Here is a 27,005-nt window from a genome sequence, read left to right on the forward strand (position 1 = left end):
TGTTTACATAGCTGATGATGTAAACAAAAAAGACGCCCATCCGGATAAATCACATACCATAAAGGCAGACTATCTGTATTTATCTCGGCAACAGCGATACATTTTTGTTGTCAATGATATGTTTTAATAGAAACAAGGAGCAATGGACTTCTACATCAATTTGAAGGTCAATTTCAGGGGGAATGCGAAAAATTTTCTCCTGTCAGGCTCGGAGACTAAGAGTTGGGAGTCAATGGAGGCCATGGTAAGCAAGGATAACGACGGTGGTGTTTTCATAGCAGCATTCACCTTGTCATACCTTTACCGAAGCCTGTTACTGAAAGCTATCAACGATCGATCGCCGGCCACTTATTTACTAAATGTTGTATACGTCCTATACATTATTGATACCATGTAGTTGAAAACATTGTTTATTATTAACATTGCTCTAGCTATGATATTCCAGTATTGAAAAATTAGGGCCTAACGTTAGCGAGTTACAGTAGCTAGCTAGCTAAACGTAAACGAACAGAAACGCAGTACTACAACAACGCCCCAGTCGCAACAACATCATATCGAGCAATGCTAAAATAAGAGGCGCTGCTAATAATAAGTGGATATATGACATTTGGCCTACATTTTGCTGAAGATAAATTAGAAATGAATGTATTGCATGCCCTGCAGAGGGCATCCACGTAGATGAGTATACATGCGTCGTAACCATGTCAATGGTAACAACAACAGTAAAGAAGACCAGTGACATTCTTGATATGAGCACTTGAAGCCGTGGTTGTCAAAATAGACTACAAATATAACCTCTCGTCTCATTTAGCCCCATTATCATCTATTGTTGAAATTATTCAGTTGCATAATTTTGGGATTAAGTCATATTTACCCCAGTGACACTTTATTGACAACAGTCAGGCTATTGCGATGGAGGGCTACACTGCACGCTACAGTTAATGTTGCTGGTTCTTTGCGGTTCTCATTTCCTTTTCATAAATGTAATATCAGAACAGATTACTAGCCTATATGATAGCTTGGTTCATGTTAGTACTGTACTATTTGTGACGTCTGTATGTGGAGCGTATTGATTCAAGGGTATGAGTCTGGCTTATGACACATGAGGCTTCCATCTCTCACTCCAGGGTTTAACAGCCCTGCCCTATGATGCCCAAATAAACATTTGAGCCAAGCTGCCTCATCTGACAACGTCCCCTTATGCCAAGATGTGTCACTTTACAAAGCAAGCCATTAAAATATAGTGCAATGGGCTGCATTCTCTCTCTCTTCACCCAGTAAAATGGGAAATCTTAATTTCTGGGAGTGTTAGACTGAGTGGATGATGCCAGTTGTTGTGAGTTTTTGTTTTTCCTATATGGAGAGCTTATGAGACTGTTTCCCTCTGAATCTCCTGGCAGCACTAAGCTCAGACTCCATCGTCACTCCACTGTCCAGTCACCAAGTCATGGAGTTCATCCTCATTGAAATTGCCATTGCGTCTCCATGTTCCCATGGCATTGCCTTCTAGGAGAATTGATCAATTTCCCTTTCAGGCATCATATGCTACATCATAGCACTGATTGTTCATTCAATTAGCAAATATGGGATACTACGGCATAGCCTAAATATAACCGTGATAACATGATTGATTTTATTGGCTTTCCTTGAAAGGACCACTTTTATGTCATTTGGAGGCACCTGTCCTTTATGTGTCTGAGAAACAGCTTGCTAAATCATGTAATACGCTGGTGGTTTATAGATTGTGTATTTTGTCTACAGGTGAAAAGGTCCTTTGGCCTGTGTAATCTACAAGTGACTTATTTTGATGAGGAGAATGAGGAGGTGAGTGAGAGCAAAGAGTTACGGCAATGTTAATACAATGCTATTACAATGTTGTTGCAATACATTTCCATTTTGTGTTTCAGGTATCCATAAACAGCCAAAGTGAGTAGTAAATATATATATTTTAATATTAATAATATTAGTTCATTGTTCAATGTAACATGTGCAATTAATTATATTTTTCCTCTCTTCTAGTGGAGTATGAGGAGGCATTAAAGGTAGGTGGTAACTTAAATCTGACTCCTGTCCCTATTTACGCCTTATGATAACAAAAGGTTCAAGTGAAGTGTAACTGTTACCAAAATATGCCTTCAAGTAGCAAAGCAATACATTTCCAAAATGTAATTAACCATCATTCCGCTGTTGATTTCATCAGAGTGCATCCAGGCAAGGGAACCGGCTGCAAATGAATGTGTATGAGACCAGGGGTCAGCCCACGCGTGTGCCGGCCAAGGCCAGTGGAGGGGAGCCCAAGAGAGGGTTCCGTCCCCCACAGCACTGCCCAACCCTGGCTCAGGTGGTGAGCAGGAAGGTCCAGGCTGCTGTCCCTGAACAGGGCATGGTAAGGACAGAGCTAAAGATATACAAACTACTGTATACTTCCTACTTAATAGTGCTGAGCAATTGACCAACATTTTGGTTATGTTTCGGTTTTTAAACAACAAATTGACCGACGTTGGTTCATTTATTTGAAATACATTTCGTTCAGTTTTTTTCTGTGAGCTCAATGCGCACATCTCACAGTTTCTCTAGAGATAAATTAGATCCAGCCTGAACTGTGCGATGTAGTAGGGAGTTGTAGTTTCCAACAGGCCAATATTCTACATAGTTTAGCGCATAAAACGTGGTAATTAATTAACTACAATGACCGTAATCCATTGCGCATCTACTTGTGCGCGATCGTGAGGTGATATAGAGAGCAGCTGTTGCTTCGTGAGGTACCTCTACCTGAAAATACATGATCTAAGTGATTGGTAGTTGGTATTTAGCAGTCATAAAAGTATGCCTTATTTACTTTGAAGAACTAAAACATTGTAATTTTGTCAGACAGCATAGGCAGCAGCTCTATAGAGATGAGATGACTTGAAATTAAATAATAAAGTAATCAAATAAAACAAATGTAATATACACAATAACTGAAATATTTTATTAAAGTAAAGTATGTGAATAAGTGATAAGCAGTAATGGGCAGTCACAGCATTCAACCCACATAATGCATAGTTCATTTAATGTTTGTTTTTTAAATAATCGAAATCAAAAACCGTGATATCTTTTAAATAATTGAACCGGAACCGAACCTACCTCAAAAAGCACTGATCGCGAGGCCTTCAGAGTGGCGCAGCGGTCTAAGGCACTGCATCGCAATGGTTGAGGCGTCACAACAGACCCGGGTTCGATCCCAGGCTGTGTCACGACCGGCCATGACCGGGAGTCCCATAGGGCGGCGCACAATTGACCCAGTGTCGTCCGGGTTAGGGGAGGGTTTGGCCGGGGGGGGCTTTAGGGGAGGGTTTGGCCGGGGGGGGTTAAAGGAGGGTTTGGCCGGGGGGGGCTTTACTCATCGCGCTCTAGCGACTCTTTGTGGCGGGCCGGGTGCCTGCAGGCTGACTTCAGTCGTCAGTTGAACAGTGTTTCCTCCGACACGTTGGTGCAGCTGGCTTCCGGGTTAAGCGGGCGGGTGTTAATAAGCGCGGTTTGGCGGGGTCATGTTTGGGAGGACACATGACTCGACCTTCGTCTCACCCGAGCCCGTTAGGGAGTTGCAGCGATGAGACGATCGCAATTGGATATCACAAAATGGTGGTAAAAAAATACAAATAAAATAAAAAATGGCTCAGCACTATTACTTTTATATAGCTACTTCTTTCTAATTGAATGAGATTTTGTGTCATTAGGTATTAATTGAATAAAAGTAAAAACCAAACTAAGTCAATGCGTGACATACAATAAATATGGCTTATTCGTCTGATTTCTCACTACTTTGGTTTCCAAGGTGATCATGAAAGAACTAAAGGGGACCAAAGAGGAAGATAAGACACCTCCAGCATGGTTTACATCTTACATGGAGAAGGTGAGGAGATGATTTGGACATTGATCTTTGGACCTTACTGTGGTTTTATCTTCAATGAATGTACTATTTAGAATCATACCACTTAACCTTGAAATGAAACAGTTGTATGTGTATATTTTATAGATAAAATTAAACTAACTAGCTAACCAGTAACCCAAACTCTTGTCATCCAGTTCAAGGACCAAGTAGTGAGGGAAGCAGTGGAGAAGATCTGTCGGGAGTTCTCGGGCCAGTGCTGCATCCACAAGCCCATTGGGGCTGAGGCCCAGATCCCTGAGGTGACCTCCTCCACCCTGCCTGGGGGTCCTAGTTCCACCCCTGCCTGCAGCAGCTGCCGGGGCCAGACCGTTGGGGGAGGATACCAGTGCAGGTGAGAAGGGGAAGAGGAGAGAGGTGGTTCAGGTGGCTCAGAGAGAGACTAGGGAGGACATTGACAAATGTGAATTAGTTAAAATGTCTGTAAAGGTAAATAAACACTAATGTAATCAGATATTTTCTTTCATGTTTTTGTAAATAGCGTACTCCCACATACTTTCAATTAAGTGCCTCCAAAATACATTGTGTTGCTCCAAAACAAACAAATTCCTTTGATCAGTTGTTGTTTCCATTTCTACAGTATGCAAAACCTGAGAAGATCAGTTTCAATTAATCAGAAGGCCCTTTGGTTGGTGTGCCCCTCCCTGACTGTCTGGTTTCTTTTTCCCAGTGTGTGTACATCCTGCACGCTGTGTGAGCCCTGCAGTTTCTCCCATGACCCCAGCCACAACCTGGTGAGAGCCAGAACACCCCTCTCCATCCCTGAGCACGGCTCACCAGCCCCAGACCACAGCAGGTAAAACCAGGGTTGGAACATATTACATATTGTAACAGAGTTACATATTCACTTTTTGGAACCTCATTTAACGCTTATGGGGTGCCAATGTTAATTCATTCTTGTTTATGGGGCTGCTATGGTTTGATATGAGAAATGACTCTCAATTTTGGGGATTGTTTTGTGTTATGTCATTTTCAATCCTACAATGATCATTGTCGTGAGAAAAGTGTCAGAACTGTATCTGTCCTCTATGATGGCCGATCAGAAACCCTTGCATTCTCCCCTTCTCTACCTCATTCCCAGGTTTTACCGGCGAGGGGACCGGAGCTTCCGTAAGGCGGAGAAGCAGCGTCTGAAGGCTGAGAAGCGTCAGCTGAAGGCGGAGGTAAAGGAGATCAGGAAGCAGCTGAAGATGGAGAGGCGGGGCCTGCAGTGGAGTGCCGCCGGCGATGGGAACTCCTCCCCTGTCCTGCTCCAACCCAGGGCCACCCAGGCCAACAGCCCAGAGTACGTCTTAAAGGGACCGTTCACCGAAATTAGATGAAAGTAGATACTGCTGGCAAGACTTGGTATTCAGTGTATCATGAGGTAAAATCAGTGAGAGGCACAGGTCTTGTCTCTGTAGTTAGACTGCTGTCAAAAGGAGGGAAATGACAGAGAGAGTTGTGCTTTGGCCATAATTAAGAGATGGAGAGAGGAAAGGATGGAGAGACATGTTCTGTGATTTAATAGTGTATTTTGGCGCTTTGCCCCCCAGGCGTCCCAAGCGGCCCTGCCCTCTGGTGGTGCCAGCCATGACGGCCCTGTTTCTGGATGAGAACCTGCCTGATGGGACTCGTCTTCGCCCAGGCACAAAGTTCATCAAGTACTGGAAGATGAGGAACACTGGCAGCGTGAGCTGGAGCTCTGAGACCAAGGTACTATTATGGGATGAGAATGGACCTGGGATATGCACATTATCTGAGGTTACCATTGACAGCCACAGTACTCTTAGCTGAAAGAGAGGACACGATGAAGAGGGTTAGGCATAACACTGACAGTCACTCTCTCTCCCTCCCCCCCTCTCTCTCTCTCTCTCTCTACCCTCATCTTCTCAGCTGAAGTTCATGTGGGGGAACCTGGCGGTGGCGTCGGGCGACCGCTGGCGTGAGGTGGCTGTCCCTTTCCTGCAGCCGGGTCAGGTGGGCGTGGTAAGTGTGGCCCTGTGCGCCCCAGCCCTGGAAGGCTCATACACCTCCCACTGGCGTCTGGCACACGGTGGGGAGCAGTTTGGCCCTCGTGTCTGGTGCAGCATTATGGTGGACCCCCTGGCCCCTGCAGCTGTGATGGCAGATGGCGTTCTGGTGTCGCCCTGCGTCACTCCCCAGGCAAGTCCACCCACCCTCTTGACTTTGGTTCTCAGTGGCCAAACTGCTATACAATGCTATAGTTCTCTGGAAAAGATGGTAGTAATCTCAGTTAAGTATGTATTCTGTCTGGGTAACAGTTATTTTAATATGCTGGTGCTCTACAGGGGAAGAACCCCCTTTCCGCAGATAAGGGTGGAAAGTCTTGTGCTGCAGCCTCTAGGGACCAAGCACTCATGTCAGTGGACCAAGACGAACGAGAATACTACATTCCCTCTGTGGACCTGCTCACAGCCCAGGACTTACTCTCCTTTGAGCTGCTGGACATCAACATTGTTCAGGAACTAGAGAGCGTGCCCAACAACACCCCGGCAGGTAAGCCTTCCAATGCTATTTACATGCTAAAACTGCAGGGTGTTCTTAATCAGTTGACTGCACTTTTCCTGTATCTTTTCTGAATTTCTCTCTCATTTTCTCTCTCTCTCTTCCACACAGATATGACCCCATGCATATCCCCACTGCCCCATGACGGTCCCCTGCAGGAGAAGCCCACCCTGGGGTTGATCCAGGAGGAAGCAGAGGCCCATCAGGCCCAGGGAGTCACAAGCATCCAGCTATCTCAGTGCCTGGGGCCAGGGGCGGCGGGGGGCCGGGTTCCAGCCCAGGAGGAGGGAGAGGAGGATATCAGCGGGACTCAATTTGTGTGTGAGACGGTGATGCGCTCGCTCACCCTGGAGGAGGCACCAAACCACACACCTCTGCGTGGGAACTGCCCCGGCAAGTGTGAGTTTTTATTAATTAATTTAGTTCCATATTATGCCTATGTTAATACCAGATTAAGGGCCATAACAGTGTAACCAAAATTCCTTTCCCTGATCTTCACAGTGGTCCGCCCGGCAGCCCAAGGTGGCGCCGCCTCCTCCTCTCTTAAAGGGAAAGGTGTTGAGAAGCATTTGGAGGCGAGGGCGGAGAAAACCCAGGACATATCCCCCATCAGCCCTGTGGCCCCAGCCCTAGCCCCACCCCAGCTGGCTATACCAGAGTTTAGGATGCCAGGTGATTGACCCACCTTATCCTCCTGTTTTCAATTAGTTGATTGGTTGATAAATACCACTTGAGCTCAAATCTGGGCCCTGTTGTCAGGTAAAAAACAACAATTAAATAGTTTGACCGTTTGCAGATGAGGGACTGGAGTCCGACATCGAGAGCATCTGCGTGGACGCCAGCGGTGACGAAGACAAGGGTGAAGATAAAGGAGAGTTGACAGAGGGGAAGAGGGGCCCCCGCAGCCGTTCCTCCTCGGCCTCATCCGAGGATTACATCATCATCCTCCCTGACTGCTTCGACACCAGCCGCCCGCTGGGAGAGTCCATGTACAGCTCCGCCCTCTCCCAGCCTGGCGACGCCCCCGACACGCCCACAGACCCCGACCGCCAGGGCCGTACCACTCCAGAGGGGGAGCACGATGAAGCAGAAGAGACCGTTTCAGGCTCCAGCAGCGCCAACGATATGCTGTGCACCTCCCAGACGTTGGACGCCATGCCCCTAACCCCTGTGGTGGTGGCACCCCCTCGGCTCAACTCGGCTCTTACACCCAGGTGAGAAACCATGGGCCAGCTGTGCTTGGAAATAGGTTTACGGTGCTATTACACATTTTGACAGTGCTAAATTGCTGAGATGTTCCAAATGTAGATGTATATTGTTGGTGTTGTCTTCAGCCCAGAGAGCAATGATCAGACCGAGCCAGCAGCAGAGTCCCTGGACAGGACTGAGGTCTACCAGCAGGGGGAGTCAGAGGATGGTAAGGAACACAAACACACACACACGGTCACGTACGTAGTTCTAGCAACTAAAGGAAACAAAGCGTTTTTGTTTGTCACATAAAAGCAGTTGGGCCTAACTGACAACAATGCCCTAACAGTAATCATGTTTTCTGCTTGCTGCAGTGCCTTTTTGCTGTCTGATCATTCAGCTGTAATATCGAAAGTACAATGTCTACTTGGTTCTAAACAAACACAAGTACTAAGCACTAGATGAATGGCTATGGGGTAGAGGTCTGCTTGGAGAGTCATTCTTGTCAAAGAGCACCTTCTATACACTCCCCTCTAGAGCTCTACAACTTATCCATATGAGCATACCGGTATATCCTTTTCCCAGAACATAACCAACCAGTCATCTCTGTTTTTGTGTCTGAAAGGTTCCAAGCAGCCAGACAGCCAACCAGACAGCCCATCTGCTTCTGGTGACTCAGAAGACAACTCCGAAGACCCTAGGTGGGACCCTGATGTGCAACTCAGTCAGTTCAGATGCTAATCTTTTCCTAGATCTCTCTTGTTAAAGAGATAGTTAAAGCGGAATGTCTATTTAATGATATTAGTGTTGGCTGACCAGAAACAAAATGGTGTCAGTAAGACTCACACCCTGGCCCTCTCTGTCTGTCTTGTTCCTTCTAGGCACCCCGGCATCACTGGAGGCCTGGTGAAAGGAGCCCTGTCTGTCGCAGCATCCGCCTACAAGGCTCTGTTCACTGGGCAGTCTGGCCCAGTGCAGGTCAGTCCTCCATTCACTTCCTACAGTGCTGTTAATGATGGCATTCAAGGTCATCGTTTTTGCAATCACAGAAGATTGCCATATCTTATTAACATGGTGCTTGAGACATCGAACTGGAATGCCACAATTGTGAGGCTACTTTAACATGTCATTACTGACTGAGTCAAGTTATTATCTAGGAGGTGTATTTTAAACAGTATGTTGTCCTTCCTGCAGCCCCCAGTGGACGGAGCCACCCAGGACACCATGATGGCGGTGCTGGTGGAGATGGGCTTTGGAGACCGGCCGCTCAACCAGCGGCTGCTGAAGAAACACAACTACAACCTGCTGGACGTGGTCAACGAACTGGTCCAGATGACCGACAATGACTGGTACTCCACCCGCTACTGAGGAGAGAGAGGAGGAGGAGGAGGAGGAGGAGGAGGAGGAGGAGGAGGAGGAGGAGGAGGAGGAGGAGGAGGAGAAAGAGGTAACCTCTGACGCCTTGACCTCTTTTCTCTCTTCCTCCTCTCTTTTAGATTTGGACCAAGTTGACAGGAGGTACAGTGAGGGAAAAAGTATTTGATCCCCTGCTGATTTTGTACATTTGCCCACTGACAAAGAAATGATCAGTCTATAATTTTAATGGTAGGTTTATTTGAACAGTGAGAGACAGAATAACAACAACAAAATCCAGAAAAACGCATGTCAAAAATGTTATAAATTGATTTGCATTTTAATGAGGGAAATAAGTATTTGACCCCCTCTCAATCAGAAAGATTTCTGGCTCCCAGGTGTCTTTTATACAGGTAACGAGCTGAGATTAGGAGCACACTCTTAAAGGGAGTGCTCCTAATCTCAGCTTGTTACCTGTATAAAAGACACCTGTCCACAGAAGCAATCAATCAATCAGATTCCAAACTCTCCACCATGGCCAAGACCAAAGAGCTCTCCAAGGATGTCAGGGACAAGATTGTAGACCTACACAAGGCTGGAATGGGCTACAAGACCATCGCCAAGCAGCTTGGTGAGAAGATGACAACAGTTGGTGCGATTATTCGCAAATGGAAGAAACACAAAATAACTGCCAATCTCCCTCGGCCTGGGGCTCCATGCAAGATCTCACCTCGTGGAGTTGCAATGATCATGAGAACAGTGAGGAATCAGCCCAGAACTACACGGGAGGATCTTGTCAATGATCTCAAGGCAGCTGGGACCATAGTCACCAGGAAAACAATTGATAACACACTACGCCGTGAAGGACTGAAATCCTACAGTGCCCGCAAGGTCCCCCTGCTCAAGAAAGCACATATACAGGGCCGTCTGAAGTTTGCCAATGAACATCTGAATGATTCAGAGGAGAACTGGTGAAAGTGTTGTGGTCAGATGAGACCAAAATCGAGCTCTTTGGCATCAACTCAACTCGCCGTGTTTGGAGGAGGAGGAATGCTGCCTATGACCCCAAGAACACCATCCCCACCGTCAAACATGGAGGTGGAAACATTATGCTTTGGGGGTGTTTTTCTGCTAAGGGGACAGGACAACTTCACCGCATCAAAGGGACGATGGACGGGGCCATGTACCGTCAAATCTTGGGTGAGAACCTCCTTCCCTCAGCCAGGGCATTGAAAATGGGTCGTGGATGGGTATTCCAGCATGACAATGACCCAAAACACACGGCCAAGGCAACAAAGGAGTGGCTCAAGAAGAAGCACATTAAGGTTCTTAATCCCATAGAAAATCTGTGGAGGGAGCTGAAGGTTCGAGTTGCCAAATGTCAGCCTTGAAACCTTAATGACTTGGAGAAGATCTGCAAAGAGGAGTGGAGCAAAATCCCTCCTGAGATGTGTGCAAACCTGGTGGCCAACTACAAGAAACGTCTGACCTCTGATTGCCAACAAGGGTTTTGCCACCAAGTACTAAGTCAGGTTTTGCAGAGGGGTCAAATACTTATTTCCCTCATTAAAACGCAAATCAATTTGTAACATTTTTGACGTGCGTTTTTCTGGATTTTTTGTTTGTTATTCTGTCTCTCACTGTTCAAATAAACCTACCATTAAAATTATAGACTGATCATGTCTTTGTCAGTGGGCAAACGTACAAAATCAGCAGGGGATCAAATACTTTTTTCCCTCACTGTATCCTGACTATGACCTAAAGAGACATTCCCACAGACTTTGGGATATTTAGGCTATCAAATAGCTACAGTATGTATATAGATTCATTTAACATGGCCGTTTCTGGCTGTTGGCTTTTGCATAGGAAAGGGGGAGACTGAAGGGGGGTGGATGAGGTGGCCTACTCTTTCCAGGAGAACACTTTAATTTCTGTTGAAACAAATGGTAAACATATCACAAGTTGCTATCGCCAAGCCATTCCTGTCAAAAGCATACTCAGCCTTGAAGTCATAGATTGGAATACAGGCTGAATATGCAGCCATAGACCAGGTATATTCAACAAGAGTTACAGTATGTGTAAGCTTAGCTGAAGGGGTGTTGGGTGTAATATATATTTATCACAGAGAGACAGAACCATATAGGACTTACTTCTATAAGCTGTGGCAATAGTCAACATTGAATGATGTTAATCAACTTCATAGAGTGTTTGAATAGTGGACACGTCAGGTCCTCATTCCAAGTGTGTATGACTGTCAGTGTTGGAGAACGCTATGCTTCTTTCAGATCACAGCAATTAAACACACACACCCCCACCCCCACACGCTTAAACCTTTCTCAGCTTAACTGTTCAAAGTATCAGCGTACTGTAGACATATGATGCGTGTCTTATTGATTGAAGATTATAATTCCCCTACTTTCTGTGAGGTCGTGCCATGGGTGACAACATGCTATGGATATTTTTGAAATGAGGACCATTACATTGATGCACTCCATTTAATTCCATTTTAAGAGGGTATATTAATCCCCATTCTTGATTAGGAGCATATTTAGGTTTAAAAAGAAAAATAATGTAAATATAATATACAAATATATGATTTTTTGTTGCACATGGAAGACAAATACTGATGCAAACCCAAAAGACTAGCTGCTCAAGAAGTGAAGGATGTTATAATTGTTTAAGACCCCGTTTAAGGTATTTTATTTATCAAAAAATGAATTAACCACCTTTAGAAAATGTCTTCAATCTGTTCTATATTGTCCTCAGAGGGAGGGGGTTCTTTTCAGAACAATACATGGGGCCTGGTGATCATGATACACTGCTCAAAAAAATAAAGGGAACACTTAAACAACACATCCTAGATCTGAATGAATGAAATAATCTTATTAAATACTTTTTTCTTTACATAGTTGAATGTGCTGACAACAAAATCACACAAATATTATCAATGGAAATCAAATGTATCAACCCATGGAGGTCTGGATTTGGAGTCACCCTCAAAATTAAAGTGGAAAACCACACTACAGGCTGATCCAACTTTGATGTAATGTCCTTAAAACAAGTCAAAATGAGGCTCAGTAGTGTGCGTGGCCTCCACGTGCCTGTATGACCTCCCTACAACGCCTGGGCATGCTCCTGATGAGGTGGCGGATGGTCTCCTGAGGGATCTCCTCCCAGACCTGGACTAAAGCATCCGCCAACTCCTGGACAGTCTGTGGTGCAACGTGGCGTTGGTGGATGGAGCGAGACATGATGTCCCAGATGTGCTCAATTGGATTCAGGTCTGGGGAACGGGCGGGCCAGTCCATAGCATCAATGCCTTCCTCTTGCAGGAACTGCTGACACACTCCAGCCACATGAGGTCTAGCATTGTCTTGCATTAGGAGGAACCCAGGGCCAACCGCACCAGCATATGGTCTCACAAGGGGTCTGAGGATCTCATCTCAGTACCTAATGGCAGTCAGGCTACCTCTGGCGAGCACATGGAGGGCTGTGCGGCCCCCCAAAGAAATGCCACCCCACACCATGACTGACCCACCGCCAAACCGGTCATGCTGGAGGATGTTGCAGGCAGCAGAACGTTCTCCACGGCGTCTCCAGACTCTGTCACGTCTGTCACATGTGCTCAGTGTGAACCTGCTTTCATCTGTGAAGAGCACAGGGCGCCAGTGGCGAATTTGCCAATCTTGGTGTTCTCTGGCAAATGCCAAACGTCCTGCACGGTGTTGGGCTGTAAGCACAACCCCCACCTGTGGACGTCGGGCCTTCATACCACCCTCATGGAGTCTGTTTTTGACCGTTTGAGCAGACACATGCACATTTGTGGCCTGCTGGAGGTCATTTTGCAGGGCTCTGGCAGTGCTCCTCCTGCTCCTCCTTGCACAAAGGCGGAGGTAGCGGTCCTGCTGCTGGGTTGTTGCCCTCCTACGGCCTCCTCCACGTCTCCTGATGTACTGGCCTGTCTCCTGGTAGCGCCTCCATGCTCTGGACACTACGCTGACAGACACAGCAAACCTTCTTGCCACAGCTCGCATTGATGTGCCATCCTGGATGAGCTGCACTACCTGAGCCACTTGTGTGGGTTGTAGACTCCGTCTCATGCTACCACTAGAGTGAAAGCACCGCCAGCATTCAAAATTGACCAAAACATCAGCCAGGAAGCATAGGAACTGAGAAGTGGTCTGTGGTCACCAACTGCAGAACCACTTCTTTATTGGGGGTGTCTTGCTAATTGCCTATAATTTCCACCTGTTGTCTATTTTATTTGCACAACAACATGTGAAATGTATTGTCAATCAGTGTTGCTTCCTAAGTGGACAGTTTGATTTCACAGAAGTGTGATTGACTTGGAGTTACATTGTGTTGTTTAAGTGTTCCCTTTATTTTTTTTGAGCAGTGTATATCAAAAGCATTGTCTCTTTCCACTTGGTATCATTCTTTAAACTTGGTATAATTTTTTCCACTTTATATAATTATTTTTAAAAAACAATGTACGTCAAGTTCTTTCAAAACTTGAAAACTGAAATCAAGCAGTGTGTAACAAGTTTGAAATGCTTTTATTATTTTCCAATATAGAAATGCTAACGTGTTTCAGGTGATCTTAGGAGGTAATCTTTGTTGTTAAAATATTTTTGGTTTTAGAGTTGATTGCTTGAGGGCTGTTTGGAAATGTAAAGGAAGATTTGCCTATGTTCTTCTGGTTGAAGCTTGCTCATGTCATCGTGCTTGAATTTGCACTGTACTATATGTTTATATTTGTAGAAAATAAAAGTTACTGGAAAGGTTTGCTTAAATCTTGCACACTAAGGGGAACTTGACAGGGTTGTGGGCATTGTGAAAAAGAATTATAGCACTTGCAGTGATCAGTCATATAATGTAGCAAATGGATATTGGTAAAAATCTATGTTAATACAGAAACCCTTTGAATCAACCCTATTTTGGTATAGTGTAGTCTTCATGGTTCTTAGGGTTTGCCTTACCAAAGGATAAGTGTCTGCTAAATGACTAAAATGTACTGTCCTACCAAGTGGTGGTATCTGATTTATTGCCACTTATGAGTCAACTTTTAGGGTGTAAAGGAGAAACTGAATTAAAGGACAATAAGGATTGTGGTGTTTGAATTAATTAAAATTAAAGTAAGCTTTTCCCACAGTGGAAAAATGTATGTCAGAAATGATGGCAGGTTAATGGAGGTCAGAAACAGTGAGATTCATACATTTCTACATACATGTACATGAAACATTCATACCTTCCATATAAGGGCAGGATATTTTCATAGAGGGTGAAGAATGAGAAAACGCCAAAAAGTTTTTGGGGAGGGATAGTGTGCAGATTGTCTGAACTATTTCTGTGTTGCACTTAAAAGACTTGCCTGGAACCCTGATGTTGAATTGCATTGAATTCTAGGTCGTGCCGAACTGAGCGTTTGAATCAGGAAAAGTTTATTCTCACGACCTCTACAAGCCAGAATGTTTAATAAAATTATATTTTAATGTACTTTACCGGCATGCGCACAAGATACAAATACATGCACTACTTGCCGAGCTCGTGCACGTGTTTACATGGTTTTGCGCATGCTTCAGGGGATAGAAATCTGAATGCACTACCAGGGCTTTGGAAAGTTGATGTAATTATACTTTCCTGTGGATATATTGTCTCACATTCCTATCATCAAAAGGACCAACCTCACAGACAACCGGTAAAGTACGTAAAAATTCAATTTCGGGTTTCCAGGCAATTAAAAGACATAGGCTACCTGTGATGTACAAATATCTGTCTCTAATAAAAGTTACCACATTTAGAGATGTCACTTCTCTTTTTTGAATAAGGCTAAGTAAATAACCATAAAACGTTTAAAATGCTCACATACTCAAAAACATATCCAGGAATCAATGTATGTATTTGACTTTATTTGTTTAAAAAATGTGTTGAGTAGGCAACCTTTTAAAAATGCACTATGCAGAAATTGCTCTGCCATTTCCTGGTTGCTAAAATTAGCCTAATTTCAGTTTGTGACAAAACAAGCAAGTGCAGTGTAAAGAATCATTACCATTTAAACCACTGTGAAATATATTGACAAAACTGAAAGTAAAAGACTCAAATGAAACTTAATCACGGGAAGCATAAAAATAGAACAGATCTAACGCTTCTTATACTTTCTTTCAATGAAAATGACAGATCTAGAACTCATAGATCTAGAACTGTCATTTCTATGTGAATTTGGTCGTGTCGGCCAAAAAGTTACATATTGCAGCTTTAATTCTTTCCTGTGGGAGGCATCAAAATTACGCTGTGTCACCATCATCTGGATAGGAAATTGCTCAGCGAGTGAAGTGGGAATGTGACCAACATAAGAAGAATATTAGACGAAAAAAAATTTCACGGCTGCTGTGAGAGACATATGGTGTGGAGTTAGATTACAGATCATCTTGATGACGACGGCGCCGTCTTTATAAATTGTAACACCCCATTAACAAGGTGAGTAAACAGATTGCAACAAGTTGTTTTCTTCAGGGGTGGCAGAGAAACGAAACTCTTATCACAAGCCTTGTATGCAGTGTTGTAAATGCGTAGTCAAATTACTGTTTAGATTAGAACTATAACCCTAACGTTCGCCATGAGTTATTTGATACACTTTTGCTAAATTGTAGTCTAAATTCACAGAAGATGTCTGCTCTAGAAGTCCCCACAAGAATAGTAAATTAACAAACATTTGACTAACTGAGGACATTTTGCCGGTCTCCACAAAGAAAAAGGTTATTTCTAGGGGGGTTAGGTTTTAGGGTTAAGGTTAGGGAAAATAGGATTTTGAATGGGAGTCAAATGTGTCCCCACAGGTGTGTGTGTGTGTCTCGGTCACCAGATCTTAACACAATTTAACACTTACGGGAGATTCTGGAGCGGCGACTGAGACAGCGTTTTCCACCACCATCAACATAACACCAAATTATAAAATGTATTGTGGGAGAATGGTGTCGCATCCCTCCAATAGAGTTCCAGACACGTGTAGAATCTTTGCCAAGGCGCATTGAAGCTGTTCTGGCAGCTCGTGGTGGCCCAACGCCCTATTAAGACACTTTATGTTGGTGTTTCCTTTATTTTGGCAGTTACCTGTATGTATGACTGTCTCTTTGGCAGGCATGGGAGCTGGTTCCAGTCAACCCAGTGAGAATGATGAGCAGGCCATCATACCCCAGCAGGACAGGAGGAAGACCTCTAACAGGAGACACTCTGAGGAAACACTGGACTGCCCTACCTGCCAGGGCACGGGCCGCATCCCACGAGGTCAGGAGAGCAAATTGGTGGCAGTGATCCCCTGTACTGATCAGAGGCTGAAACCACAACACACGTAAGACCATGTTGAGATTTCCAGCAACAATTGTTTTCTTTCCCACATGCATCATTTAGAAGGTCCTTTGTAAGTCTATGGTGTTTTGCAATCACCATGTATATTGACTTACTGTAATAATTGTTTGTTTGGGAGGACATACTAATTGGTGGCTTTTCTTTAGTGAATCAATTATCCTAAGTTGATAAGATGGAACTGTGTGTTATTTGTATCCAGTATTATAGTGTTGTTTTAAGTTCAAGGGAGGGATTCTGTACTTGTGGGCTTCTAACATGTATTTAAAGTGTCTCAATGACTAAACCAGGGGTGTCAAACTCATTTTGGTTCAGGGGCCACATACAGCGCAATCTGATCTCAAGTGGGCCAGGCCAGTAAAATAATAGCAAAATAACCTATAAATAACGTCAACTCCAAATCTTTACCTTTGTTTTTCAATATTATGCCTTAATTTATCATTTAGCCTACATATGTGCATTATAACTCACAGATCACAGTGGATCTACAAAGGCACAAAACATTTATTCACAGATAAGCCTATGGAACTGAAAAAATTGCATTTCACTTTGATTAAAACAACTTGTTTTATTAACTTATCTTATTTTAATGTACAGTATACATTCTGACCACCTGAACTGACTCACCACACTATGCACAAACTAAAGTGGGAGCTATGAAGAACGTTATCACAATGTTCATGGTCTTTAAATATTACATTACCACAGTAAATGTTATTTTTTCACAGAACTATATTCTTCAGAGTGCAAAACGTCTCTTAAAGAGCATTACAAGTCTTACAATTAGACTTGACCTACTCGCTGTTTAACCCCCTCCCCTCTCTTTCTCTCACTGCGGCCTACCGGCTGCTCCTGAAACTTGGCATCTTTTAGCCTTCACGATTGCATCAATATCAGGTGTCAAATCCTGAGTAGCAGCCAATTTCATAATGTCATTTAAGTGCTTGTGTGTTAGCCTTGAGCGCAGCTTTGTTTTATTGATGTTCATTACAGAGAAAACCTGTTCACAAAGATAGGTAGTCCCAAACATGCATAAAACCTTTGCAGCCAGGGCTGTTAATTTGGGGCACCCTGGCAAGAGATACTGATAAAATGTGTCCAAGCCCACAGAGGCAAATTTGTCCTTTATACCTGAATCACACTGCAAGTCAATTATTTCGAGTTGGATGTCAGCGGGCAGATCAGAAGCCTTGACTGTGAATGGCGAGCAAAAAACGGCAAATTCTGTCTCAAGTTCACCGAAGACCTGAAACCGTCGCTCAAACTCCCGCAGCAATCTTGTCTTTGTATTGAGCCATGTCAGCATTAAGTCCGGTCGCACGCACATCTCTTAGACAAGGGAAATGAGCGGTGTCACCGCTAGATAGTTGTGTCTCCCAGAGTGACAGTTTCAACTTGAATGCGCGTAAGCTGTCATAATACTGAGTGACAACTTTTTTGCGGCCCTGCAACATTTTGTTAAGATTATTCAGGTGCTCTGTAATATCCACCAGAAAGGCAAGATCCTGCACCCATTCTGGGCATTTAAGTTCCTTCACTGGTTTGCCTTTTTTCTCCATGAACTGTTCAATTTGCTCTCGTAGCTCAAAGAAACGCTTCAGCACGGCACCTCGGCTTAACCACCGTACTTCAGTGTGGTATGGCAAGCCATGTGTAATGTCTTTATCACTGAGAAGACTGTCAAACTGACGGTGATTCAAACCTCTTGCTTTGATGAAATTAACAGTGCGGACAACCACCTCCATGACATGATCCATTTTTAATGATTTGCAACACAATGCTTCCTGGTGCAAAATACAGTGAAATGTCCAAAACTCTTGTCCTCCATTTGCGGCCTGTACTTTATCTCTGAATTTTGTCACAACGCCTGCTTTTCCCCCAATCATTGATGGCGCACCATCTGTAGCCAGGCTGACGGCACGGGACCAGTCCACTCCGACTCTGTCCAGCGCTCCAACGAGAGAGCTCATAATGTCATCTGCTGTTGTAGTATCCGTCATAGGTACCAACCCAAGGAACTCCTAGGTGACTGTCAAAGTCGCATCAACACCACAAATGAATATGGCCAGTTGAGCAACATCTGTAATATCAGTGCTCTCATCAATTGCAACTGAAAATGCAACAAATGACTTGACTTTGTGATTCATTTGGCTCTCCAAGTCTGCCGAGAGATCTGAAATTCTATCTGCGACAGTGTTTCTCGTTAGGCTAATGTTGGCAAAGGCCTGTCGCTTTTCAGGGCACACGATTTCTGCAGCCTTTAGCATGCATGTTTTCACGAACTCACCCTCAGAAAATGGCTTGGATCCTAACGCTATCTCATTAGCAATAAGGTAGCTAGCTTTCATCGCTGCATCACTGACCTCTCGGCTACGGGTAAAAACAGACTGCTGTTTCTTCAGACCCACTAACAATTCATTTATCTTCTCTATTCTCAGTTGTCCTCGCAAATGGTTGTATTTTTCACCATGATGAGTCTCATAGTGGCGCCGAATATTATATTCCTTGAGCACTGAAACTTGCTGATTACACACCAAGCACACAGATTTCCCATTCACTTCTGTGAATAAATATGAATCAGTCCATTTTTCTTGGAAAACTCTGCACTCTGTGTCAACTTTTCTCCTTTTTGACAAAGACATTTTGGTAATGTGGGTAATTTTGACAACAAGAGCTTAATAACGATAAGGCAAGATCGGCAGATGGCGCATTCTGGGCGCGTTGCTGTCACGTGCTGTTTATTTCAGGATCTCTCGTTATTTCAGTGCGAACTCTGCTGGACAAATTTGGAATATCTGTTCCTTTAAAAAAAAAAAGTGGACGTCGTCTCGCGGGCCGGATTGAACCATCTGGCGGGCCGGTTCTGGCCCGCGGGCCGTATGATTGACATCCCTGGACTAAACGCAACAACTCCCAGGTCAATGGAAGCAACCATTTGGACTCAATGAAGACAAATTGATAATCCATTTGTCCCAGATAAAACCGGTTCATGGGTACCCTTTGACTTGAGTTTCAATGCAACACACAGTTGAATGTTTTCTTTCTTCACTGTCATCATTTAGTTACATTCAGGGGAAATAATTTGTTTTATTTAGTATAGTATAAGCTTCTGTCTTAAGCATCCTAAATAATACCATAGATTCCACTTTTGAAAAATAGTAAACTTGGCCAAAAAGCAAGCATGATATTCCAACTGATTATAGGCTACTAAAGCCAACGACTGAAAATGTGAACCAGGTTTTACCGCTGCGCCACGGAGTTCAGATGAAAACAGGAGAGAATAAAATGTATATCTGGGCCCCGTGTAGCTCAGTTGGTAGAGAATGGCGTTTGCAACGCCAGGGTTGTGGGTTCCATTCCCACGGGGGGCCAGTATGAAAAATGTATACACTCACTAACTGTAAGTCGCTCTGGATAAGAGCGTCTGCTAAATGACTAAAATGTAATGTAAATGTAATGTTCAGTGTGTTGTGTGCAGAGTATTATTGCGTTCAGTCAGAGTGCATCTGTATCTAGGTGTGTTTGTGTGTACTGCATGAAAATGCTTGTGGTATGTTAAAGGCCCAATGCAGCCATTTTTTTCAATATCAAATCATTTCTGGGTAACAATTAATTACCTTACTGTAATAGAGTTCCATTAAAATGGGGAAAAAATTGCTTTTTAGCAAAACTATTTCTCAAGCAAGAATTTTGTTAAGACTGTCTGGGAGTGGTCGTATGCCGTGTTCACATGCTTGTCGGAACTAGGAAACTCCCGACTTGCGCAGCACATGTAAAACAACCAGTTAGCAAGTCGTACATTTCAGAGTTTTCTAGTTCCGATTAGCAGTTGAACGCAGCATGACTGGAGTGGGGAAAACTATCTGTTATTTGCAGATGTTTGGAGCTTTTTGTTATTGGTCTACTAACCGCATGGCGATGTCACCATGGAAAGCCGAAACTCCCGCCCATGCAAACCTGCTGATTAGAAAATCCTGTGTAGATTGTATTTTCAACCAGCAACTATCAAGAAATAACACTCGTCAAATTCTGTCACACTTTTACAGCGTTAGTTTCATCACAATATGATACAAAACACAGGAAAAAAATGTTTGGACTGCACTGGGCCTTTAATCAATTCTCAACTTGTACATATCGTGTCCCCCTATAGGAAGTTGTATGTCACCGTGTCAGTGACGCTGTGCCTGCTGGTCAGCTCGCTGGTCCTCTTCTTCCTGTTTCCTCGCAGTGTCATCCTCTCACCCGTGGCTGTCAAATCTGTCTATGTTTACTTCACCCCGAAAACTGTCCAAATGAACATCACGGTGAGACCTCATTGGCCTTATTCATCCATATACCACACAGTCAAAACGGTTTCTATCTGCCATACAATTCTTGGCCTCTTGTCTCTTCCTCTGCATCACTGGAGTGTGTGTTTTGGAGGTGAATGTAATAATCACCTTGTCTCTTTCCCATCACAGAACATCCTGAATATTACCAATGACAACTTTTTTACAGTTCAGGCCTACAACTTGACAGTGCAGGCTCTTTTCTATAAAACTGTTGTGGGCACGGCTGATATGAAAAATGTCACCACTGTGAAACCACTCACTGACAAAACGGTGAGCACCTCCCCTCATTACCAACTGCTATACCGCAGAGACGTTAGCTTCTGTAAGCCTCTAAATATTGTTACTTGACTCACTGACGCGCTTCCTTATTTCCCCTGACAGTTTGCCTTTGAGATTCCTGTCAAGCTAGTGGAGGAGGGTCTGAAGTAAGTACAAACTATAACCTTGGTTAAATTATGTCTGGTGCTGAATCTTCCATCGAGTCAGTACTGAGACATAAAGTTGCTTTTGTGGCTGTTTGGTTATACAAAGTGCCATGGTAACACTTACAATATAGTGACGCAGTCCTTTTAAATGAGTTGTGCTGTAAAGTTCAGCTTATTTTGATTGTGGCATGTTGTCATATGAATGTAATGTCGCTGTAAATCTGAGAATTTATTCAGTGTGCTCTACAGACAGTTAATTCCTTCCTTTTCCTTGGATAGTTATTTTTGAATAATGTATAAAGACAAAGCAAAACTGGATTTTTGTATTTAGAACAAGTCTGAGGCATTACTATCAAATGTTTGAACAGATTGATATTAACTATTTGTCTTAAAAAAGTACATAAGCATACATAAACTAGCATAACCTGCTTAGCTGGGAGCACTGGCATGCGTAATCCATCTCCATTTCCTCCATGTGTTGCAGGCTAATTGTCACTAGCAGTAGCACTTCTTATTCATAAAACAAGTCAAAAGCATTCCCACTGGGCACACCATGTCATTTCAACGTGGATAATTGGTTAATATTTGGTTGACACGTTGATCAATGAGATTACAACCTATATTCACCCACTCAAAAAGACAGCCAAAAGTTAGTTGAATTTCCAATGTGTTATCACTATGCTTTCAGCGATCTTAAGAGCACAACCAAATTCCAATGGAAATGCAATGTCAGATTTTGTTTATTTATAAAACAGATTGTGTTATCACTGCACTTCTTTTAAAAGCAGAACCAAATGACCTGGATTGCAGTTGAAATTACATTAAAAGTATATGGTGCAAGTGATCAATGCCGTTCGAGATTCGGCACAGATTACAGAAATTGTGAAGATCTCCACAGACCTGTGACGACTTATGCATGCTTTTTGAACATGCAAACATTATATGATTACATAAGAAATTTATAATTACAGTAACCTCAATGTGGCCTTGGGTGTGTTACTCATTTTAAGGTTGAATGTTACATTCTCTTGTAAGATAGGCTATTTACTGTATTACAAAAGTAATATTGAATTGTGTTTGGTTGACAATGCAACCAAATATCAACATTTTTGAAGGAGAGGTATGGGTAACTGCCAAAATAAAGGAAACCAACCTAAAGTGTCTTAATAGGGTGTTTGGCCAGAACAGCTTCAATGCAGCTTGGCATAGATTCTACAAGTGCCTGGAACTCTAAGGGAATGCGACACCATTCTTCCATGAGAAATTCCATCATTTGGTGTTTTGTTTATGGTGTTGGAAAACGCTGTCTCAGGCGCCGCTCCAGAATATCCCATAAGTGTTTATTTGGGTTGAGATCTGCTAACTGATATGGCCATGGCATATGGTTCACCTCGTTTTCATGCTCATCAAACCATTCAGTGACCACTCGTGCCCTGTGGATGGGGGACTTGTCATCCTATGGGGCATAGCCATGGTAGCCAGAATAGTGGCCTGCCCAACATTTTTATACATGACCCTAAGCATGATGGGATGTTAATTGCTTAATTTACTCCGGATCAGGAACCACACGTGTGTGGAAGCACCTGTGTTCAATATACTTTGTATCCCCTCATTTACTCAAGTATTTCCATTATTTTGGCAGTTACCTGGATCCGCTACTTGGATAGTTACATCTGAGCCACTGGCTTAGTCCCATAGAGTACCACAGTATGAGTCATAATACCCATAAAACCTAGCAGTCAAACAAGGAAATGGTTCCAATCTTTTTTCCACCATTCATTTTTCCCATAGGGGATTTTAGAAACACTTAAAATAAGGGCTCTGTTTCGTATAGGCTTACCCTGGCGTGATCTTTTTGATAACCGTGTAAATCTCTCTAGGACAAAGTGACTTATCAATATATTCGCCTGTATTTACCCCTCAAATGAAATGCTAATGTGGCTATCATAAAGAACTACAAATGCCATGATGATCTGGACGAGACTGCCGAATCGAGGCAAAGGTAAGAATCTCTGGATTAACTATAAACTATTTAGTAATTCATATATTGGCAACATTTCTTTAAACTGAAAATTCTTTGAACTTTCTTGTGCAAGTTTTAAATTGACACAATACCTGTTAGCAAAGGTGTCAGCTAGAGCTTGCAGGGATTTGTAGTTTTGCATGATGTCTACTTTGACGCTAATTAGCTTTTTCAAATCTGAGTAAATAGAGCCGAATATATTGATAAAAGTCACCTTGTCCGAGAGATTTACATGGTTATCAAAATGTCACGCCAGGGTAAGCCTACACGAAACAGAGCCCTTATTTTAAGTGTTTCTGAAAATTCCCTGTGGGAAAAATGAATAGTGGAAAAATGATTGGAACCATTTCCCTGTTTGACTGCTAGGTTTTATGCCTTTTAGGACACTTCAACTGTGGGGCTCTATTCTTTAACTTTTTTATTTGGGTTGGAGACATAGCATAGCATCCACATAGCAAGTTAATAGGCTATTTATTGTATTTCAAAAGTGATATTGAATTGTGTTTGGTTTATGTCTCCATCTCAACCAAAAATCTAAGTTAAAGAATATGACAAAATAAAATTAAACTTTAAATAGTTTGATTTTATTTAGTTCTATTCTTTGACTTTTTGGTTAAGATGGAGATATGAATCCAACATATAAATTATACATTTGTAGATTAACTGGAATTAAAGCCAGACTAAGTCATTGGCACAGATGGAACTATCCATGCAGAAGGTGCATCTCCTCGTTACATTTGAAGTCAACCAGAGCTTGAAACACTAGGCCTATTGTATTGTCAATTTTTAGATTAATTCTGGGTTGAATTTAAAGAATAGCTGTTGATGACTTTGCAAATGCTATATAGGCCTAAATAGCATAATTTATTAAATAAGTCCTAAAGTATGGTCACAATTTAATTTGCTCTGTTAAACCTACCCTTTGGAATGACTTTGATTAGCAACAGTGAATGTATTTAGTTTTAAAGTGGATAGCTCTCAACAATAATTGTCACGATAGCACATTGGTAATAGTCAATGACAAATCCCAAAGCTAAGCAGGGCTGGGCTTGGTTAAAACCCTGGATGGGAGACTGAAGGGTAGCTGTAGATGGATGAATTCTCCAGTAGGAGGTGCTGCCCATCCTATAGTTTTTTTCTGATAATGGATATAAAGTTGACGTTCTGACATTGTTTTAAAGGTACAAATTCAACATATTTTATACGTTTGTCTGAAATTTGGTTACCATGATGACATGCACAATCCTGTGTTTGAAATTTCACCGTCAAAACAACACCGTCAAATCCAATATTTTTTCCACATCACAATATGTTGACCAATTACATTGTAACAACGCTAATTCAAGAAGTTTGTGCCCAGTGGGTTGTTTTGAAATCATATGATCTTTCATAAGGAAATCCTGTAGGTATTCATTATTTTCTCCTATTTATTCTTCCCAGCAATTACTGCAAGAAATCTACAATCAAGATCCACACGTTATTTGTCCATCTTCAGTGAGTATGTGCCCTGTCAGTCAGTATGGGTAAAACACCCCCCAAATGTAGCTTTGTTCCCACAGTTTAGCCATTTTAGATTCTATTAACATTATAATGCATATATTCAACAATGAACAAGAATCATGTTGAATCTGTGTTCTGTGGGGAAAAATGTAATACCATAATATAATAGTTAATGACTAAATGTTTTGATGATAAATGGACACAACCTCACCCACCTAGTAAACCAATGGGGTCAGAGACTAACCTATTTATTTCTTATCAGTGGTTAAAATCTGAGGAAGTGATATAAAAAGGGCTGTATTGCTTGTTAACTTGGCCCAGTTTTTACAGTGATGGCTCAAGGGAGAGTTTCTTTCATGGTTGCAGTTAGGAAACCTTGATAGCTGGCTTACTAAATCTGGTACAATTACATAAATTATCATTACATTTAATGAATTAAATAATAAATGAAAATGGTATAACCATCTTTATCTTCCACCTCCCTCAGGATGTCCATGACTGTCTACTACCTGGCCCACTTTGAGCAGCTTTCCCTGGACACGTTTGAATACATAGACTGTGGGGCTAACACCACAACACCCCACCTCATCAACCCTACACCCTGAGACCGAGGGCTCAATGAGGGGCGTGAGGGGAAGACTGAGGAGTAAGCAATAAGGCTATGAGGTGAACAACTGTGGTCAAAAGCCATACAGTTGGTTTTTCTTGAAAAATGCAAATGTTCCCTCAAGTTATGGGGAAGAAAGAAACAGCAAAAATGTGGAGCTTGAAATTAATATGAAAGCTCTGAAATGTTCTGTTCCTCTTTTTTTATGCACCTCTGTAGCACTTGCTTTATAAGTAGGGTCATCTCTGTGGTTGGAGGCTCTGCGTTCTGAAAAGTAATTTTCTTTACCAAGATACTGAAATACTTGAGTGGATTACAAATTTGCACATTTTTGAAAGAGTAATGCATAATTTCCAATAAAACAGATAGCCAACTTTTGTATGTGTTTTCATTTATATTTAATTGATGTTGGTTAAAATAGGTCAAAATTAAGTGTTCTTAAAGTTATGCATACAATTATGTAGCATTGATCACATAATGACTGTAGTAGACTGTTTAGAACTTTTCTATGGAATCACAGTTCTCTGTCTTTGACTTGTAATCTAAGAATGTGATTGTGACTACTGACCACCCATGTGATTTCTATGTTAAGCCATAATCTATCTGTAATTGAATGCTAACTAAGAGCTATAACAAGAAGATCTGGATATTAACTCATCTATGGTTTTTCCTGTGTCACTGAAATGAGATTATTAGTGAGGGGAAAATGGTGAAGTTGTTTGGAATCCACATGGACAAGTAGTGTCAACACAGGTATTTTTGGAATGGGGAAGCTAACCAATTTACTTATTTGCCTTGTGTTCTTGAGCTACAATATAATCATGGCAATGTTTCTTGTACCCTGTTAAAAATACTCTTAATCTTTTACTTTCTCTATTCCTTGAGGTAAGGGTTTTAGTGCATTGTTTTCACCTTTGTCAGCTCAGTGAAATAAATTATAAGCATTTGAAACTATTCAATACAATATTTTCTCAGGCTTTGATTCCATGTTCTTTGTTTGGTCACATGATTAAAGGATGTCGTACTTTGAAATAGCCACAGTGTGGTGCTGAAGTTGCATAGAAAAAGTTGCCTTGACGAATGACAGTTGGGTCCGGTCCATATGGGTCTTCTTCACCAATGACTGGATATGGGCTCTTCACCACTGCTGAGAGTACTGTATGGACTGTAAAATCGAGAAATAAACACTCCTATAATATTATGTACTGTATCAATAATACATAGCATTATCACAGAGTATCACATGCACTCACTGAGTATCTGTTGTCAATCTTAGCACTGTACTGGAGCTTGTTTTTGCAGTGTGAACATTCATTCACGGCTGGAAGACAAGAAGGAGAAGAAAATGGCATGTTGGTGGATACGACAGTCGTGAGGAAGTTATCAAAAGTGCTCATACGGTACTCTAAGATTTTGTACAGATATGTTGTAATCAGCGTTGTGCTGTTACTAAGAACATGTCATTCTTCCTGTCAACTGGTGCAGTTGTCTGTGACTGTAGTTTCACAGTCGATAATTCACCTGCCAAATAGCACAACACAAGTGGTCATGCCAATTAACCGTATGTGAGCCATGTCAACGGGCTGGCAACTACATCTAGTCCTTTCTCACCCATGACAGGCACTCACTGGGGGTTGCATCCAGTAAGAATGAAACAGGAAAAAGTATTTTTTAAACAATATTATTACCACTACCTGAACTCGTAACCAAGCGTTTTCTCCTGTTTGTTTCTCCTGAACATAATTCAAGACTTGGCTGCCTGCCACAAACCTCAGGT

At 42.5% G+C, this 27,005-nt stretch overlaps 2 protein-coding genes across 2 annotated transcripts; both read left to right on the forward strand.

The window, feature by feature from the left end:
• Window positions 1-35: 35 nt before the first annotated feature.
• On the forward strand, window positions 36-8,995 carry LOC311145956 (next to BRCA1 gene 1 protein-like; the record flags this gene model as incomplete). The annotated part of the gene is made up of 19 exons (XM_084182359.1): window positions 36-244; window positions 1,762-1,824; window positions 1,908-1,926; window positions 2,020-2,042; window positions 2,201-2,386; window positions 3,818-3,895; window positions 4,069-4,265; window positions 4,602-4,727; window positions 5,013-5,216; window positions 5,467-5,626; window positions 5,807-6,076; window positions 6,223-6,430; window positions 6,551-6,838; window positions 6,941-7,111; window positions 7,236-7,653; window positions 7,774-7,856; window positions 8,253-8,328; window positions 8,509-8,605; window positions 8,822-8,995. Exons 1-19 carry the CDS (start codon window positions 143-145, stop codon window positions 8,993-8,995), a joined length of 2,943 nt encoding a protein of 980 aa, XP_084038485.1. The 5' UTR covers window positions 36-142.
• Window positions 8,996-15,250: 6,255 nt separating this feature from the next.
• On the forward strand, window positions 15,251-25,605 carry LOC311146101 (transmembrane protein 106B-like). Its single transcript, XM_084182570.1, has 7 exons — window positions 15,251-15,457; window positions 16,118-16,328; window positions 20,493-20,646; window positions 20,803-20,943; window positions 21,055-21,098; window positions 24,562-24,615; window positions 25,109-25,605. The coding sequence occupies exons 2-7, from the start codon at window positions 16,120-16,122 to the stop codon at window positions 25,224-25,226; spliced, it is 720 nt and encodes a 239-aa protein (XP_084038696.1). The 5' UTR covers window positions 15,251-15,457; window positions 16,118-16,119; the 3' UTR covers window positions 25,227-25,605.
• The last annotated feature ends 1,400 nt before the right edge of the window (window positions 25,606-27,005 follow it).

The sequence above is a fragment of the Coregonus lavaretus genome (assembly GCF_964263955.1).
Source record: "Coregonus lavaretus genome assembly, chromosome: 2".
NCBI lineage: Eukaryota > Metazoa > Chordata > Actinopteri > Salmoniformes > Salmonidae > Coregonus > Coregonus lavaretus.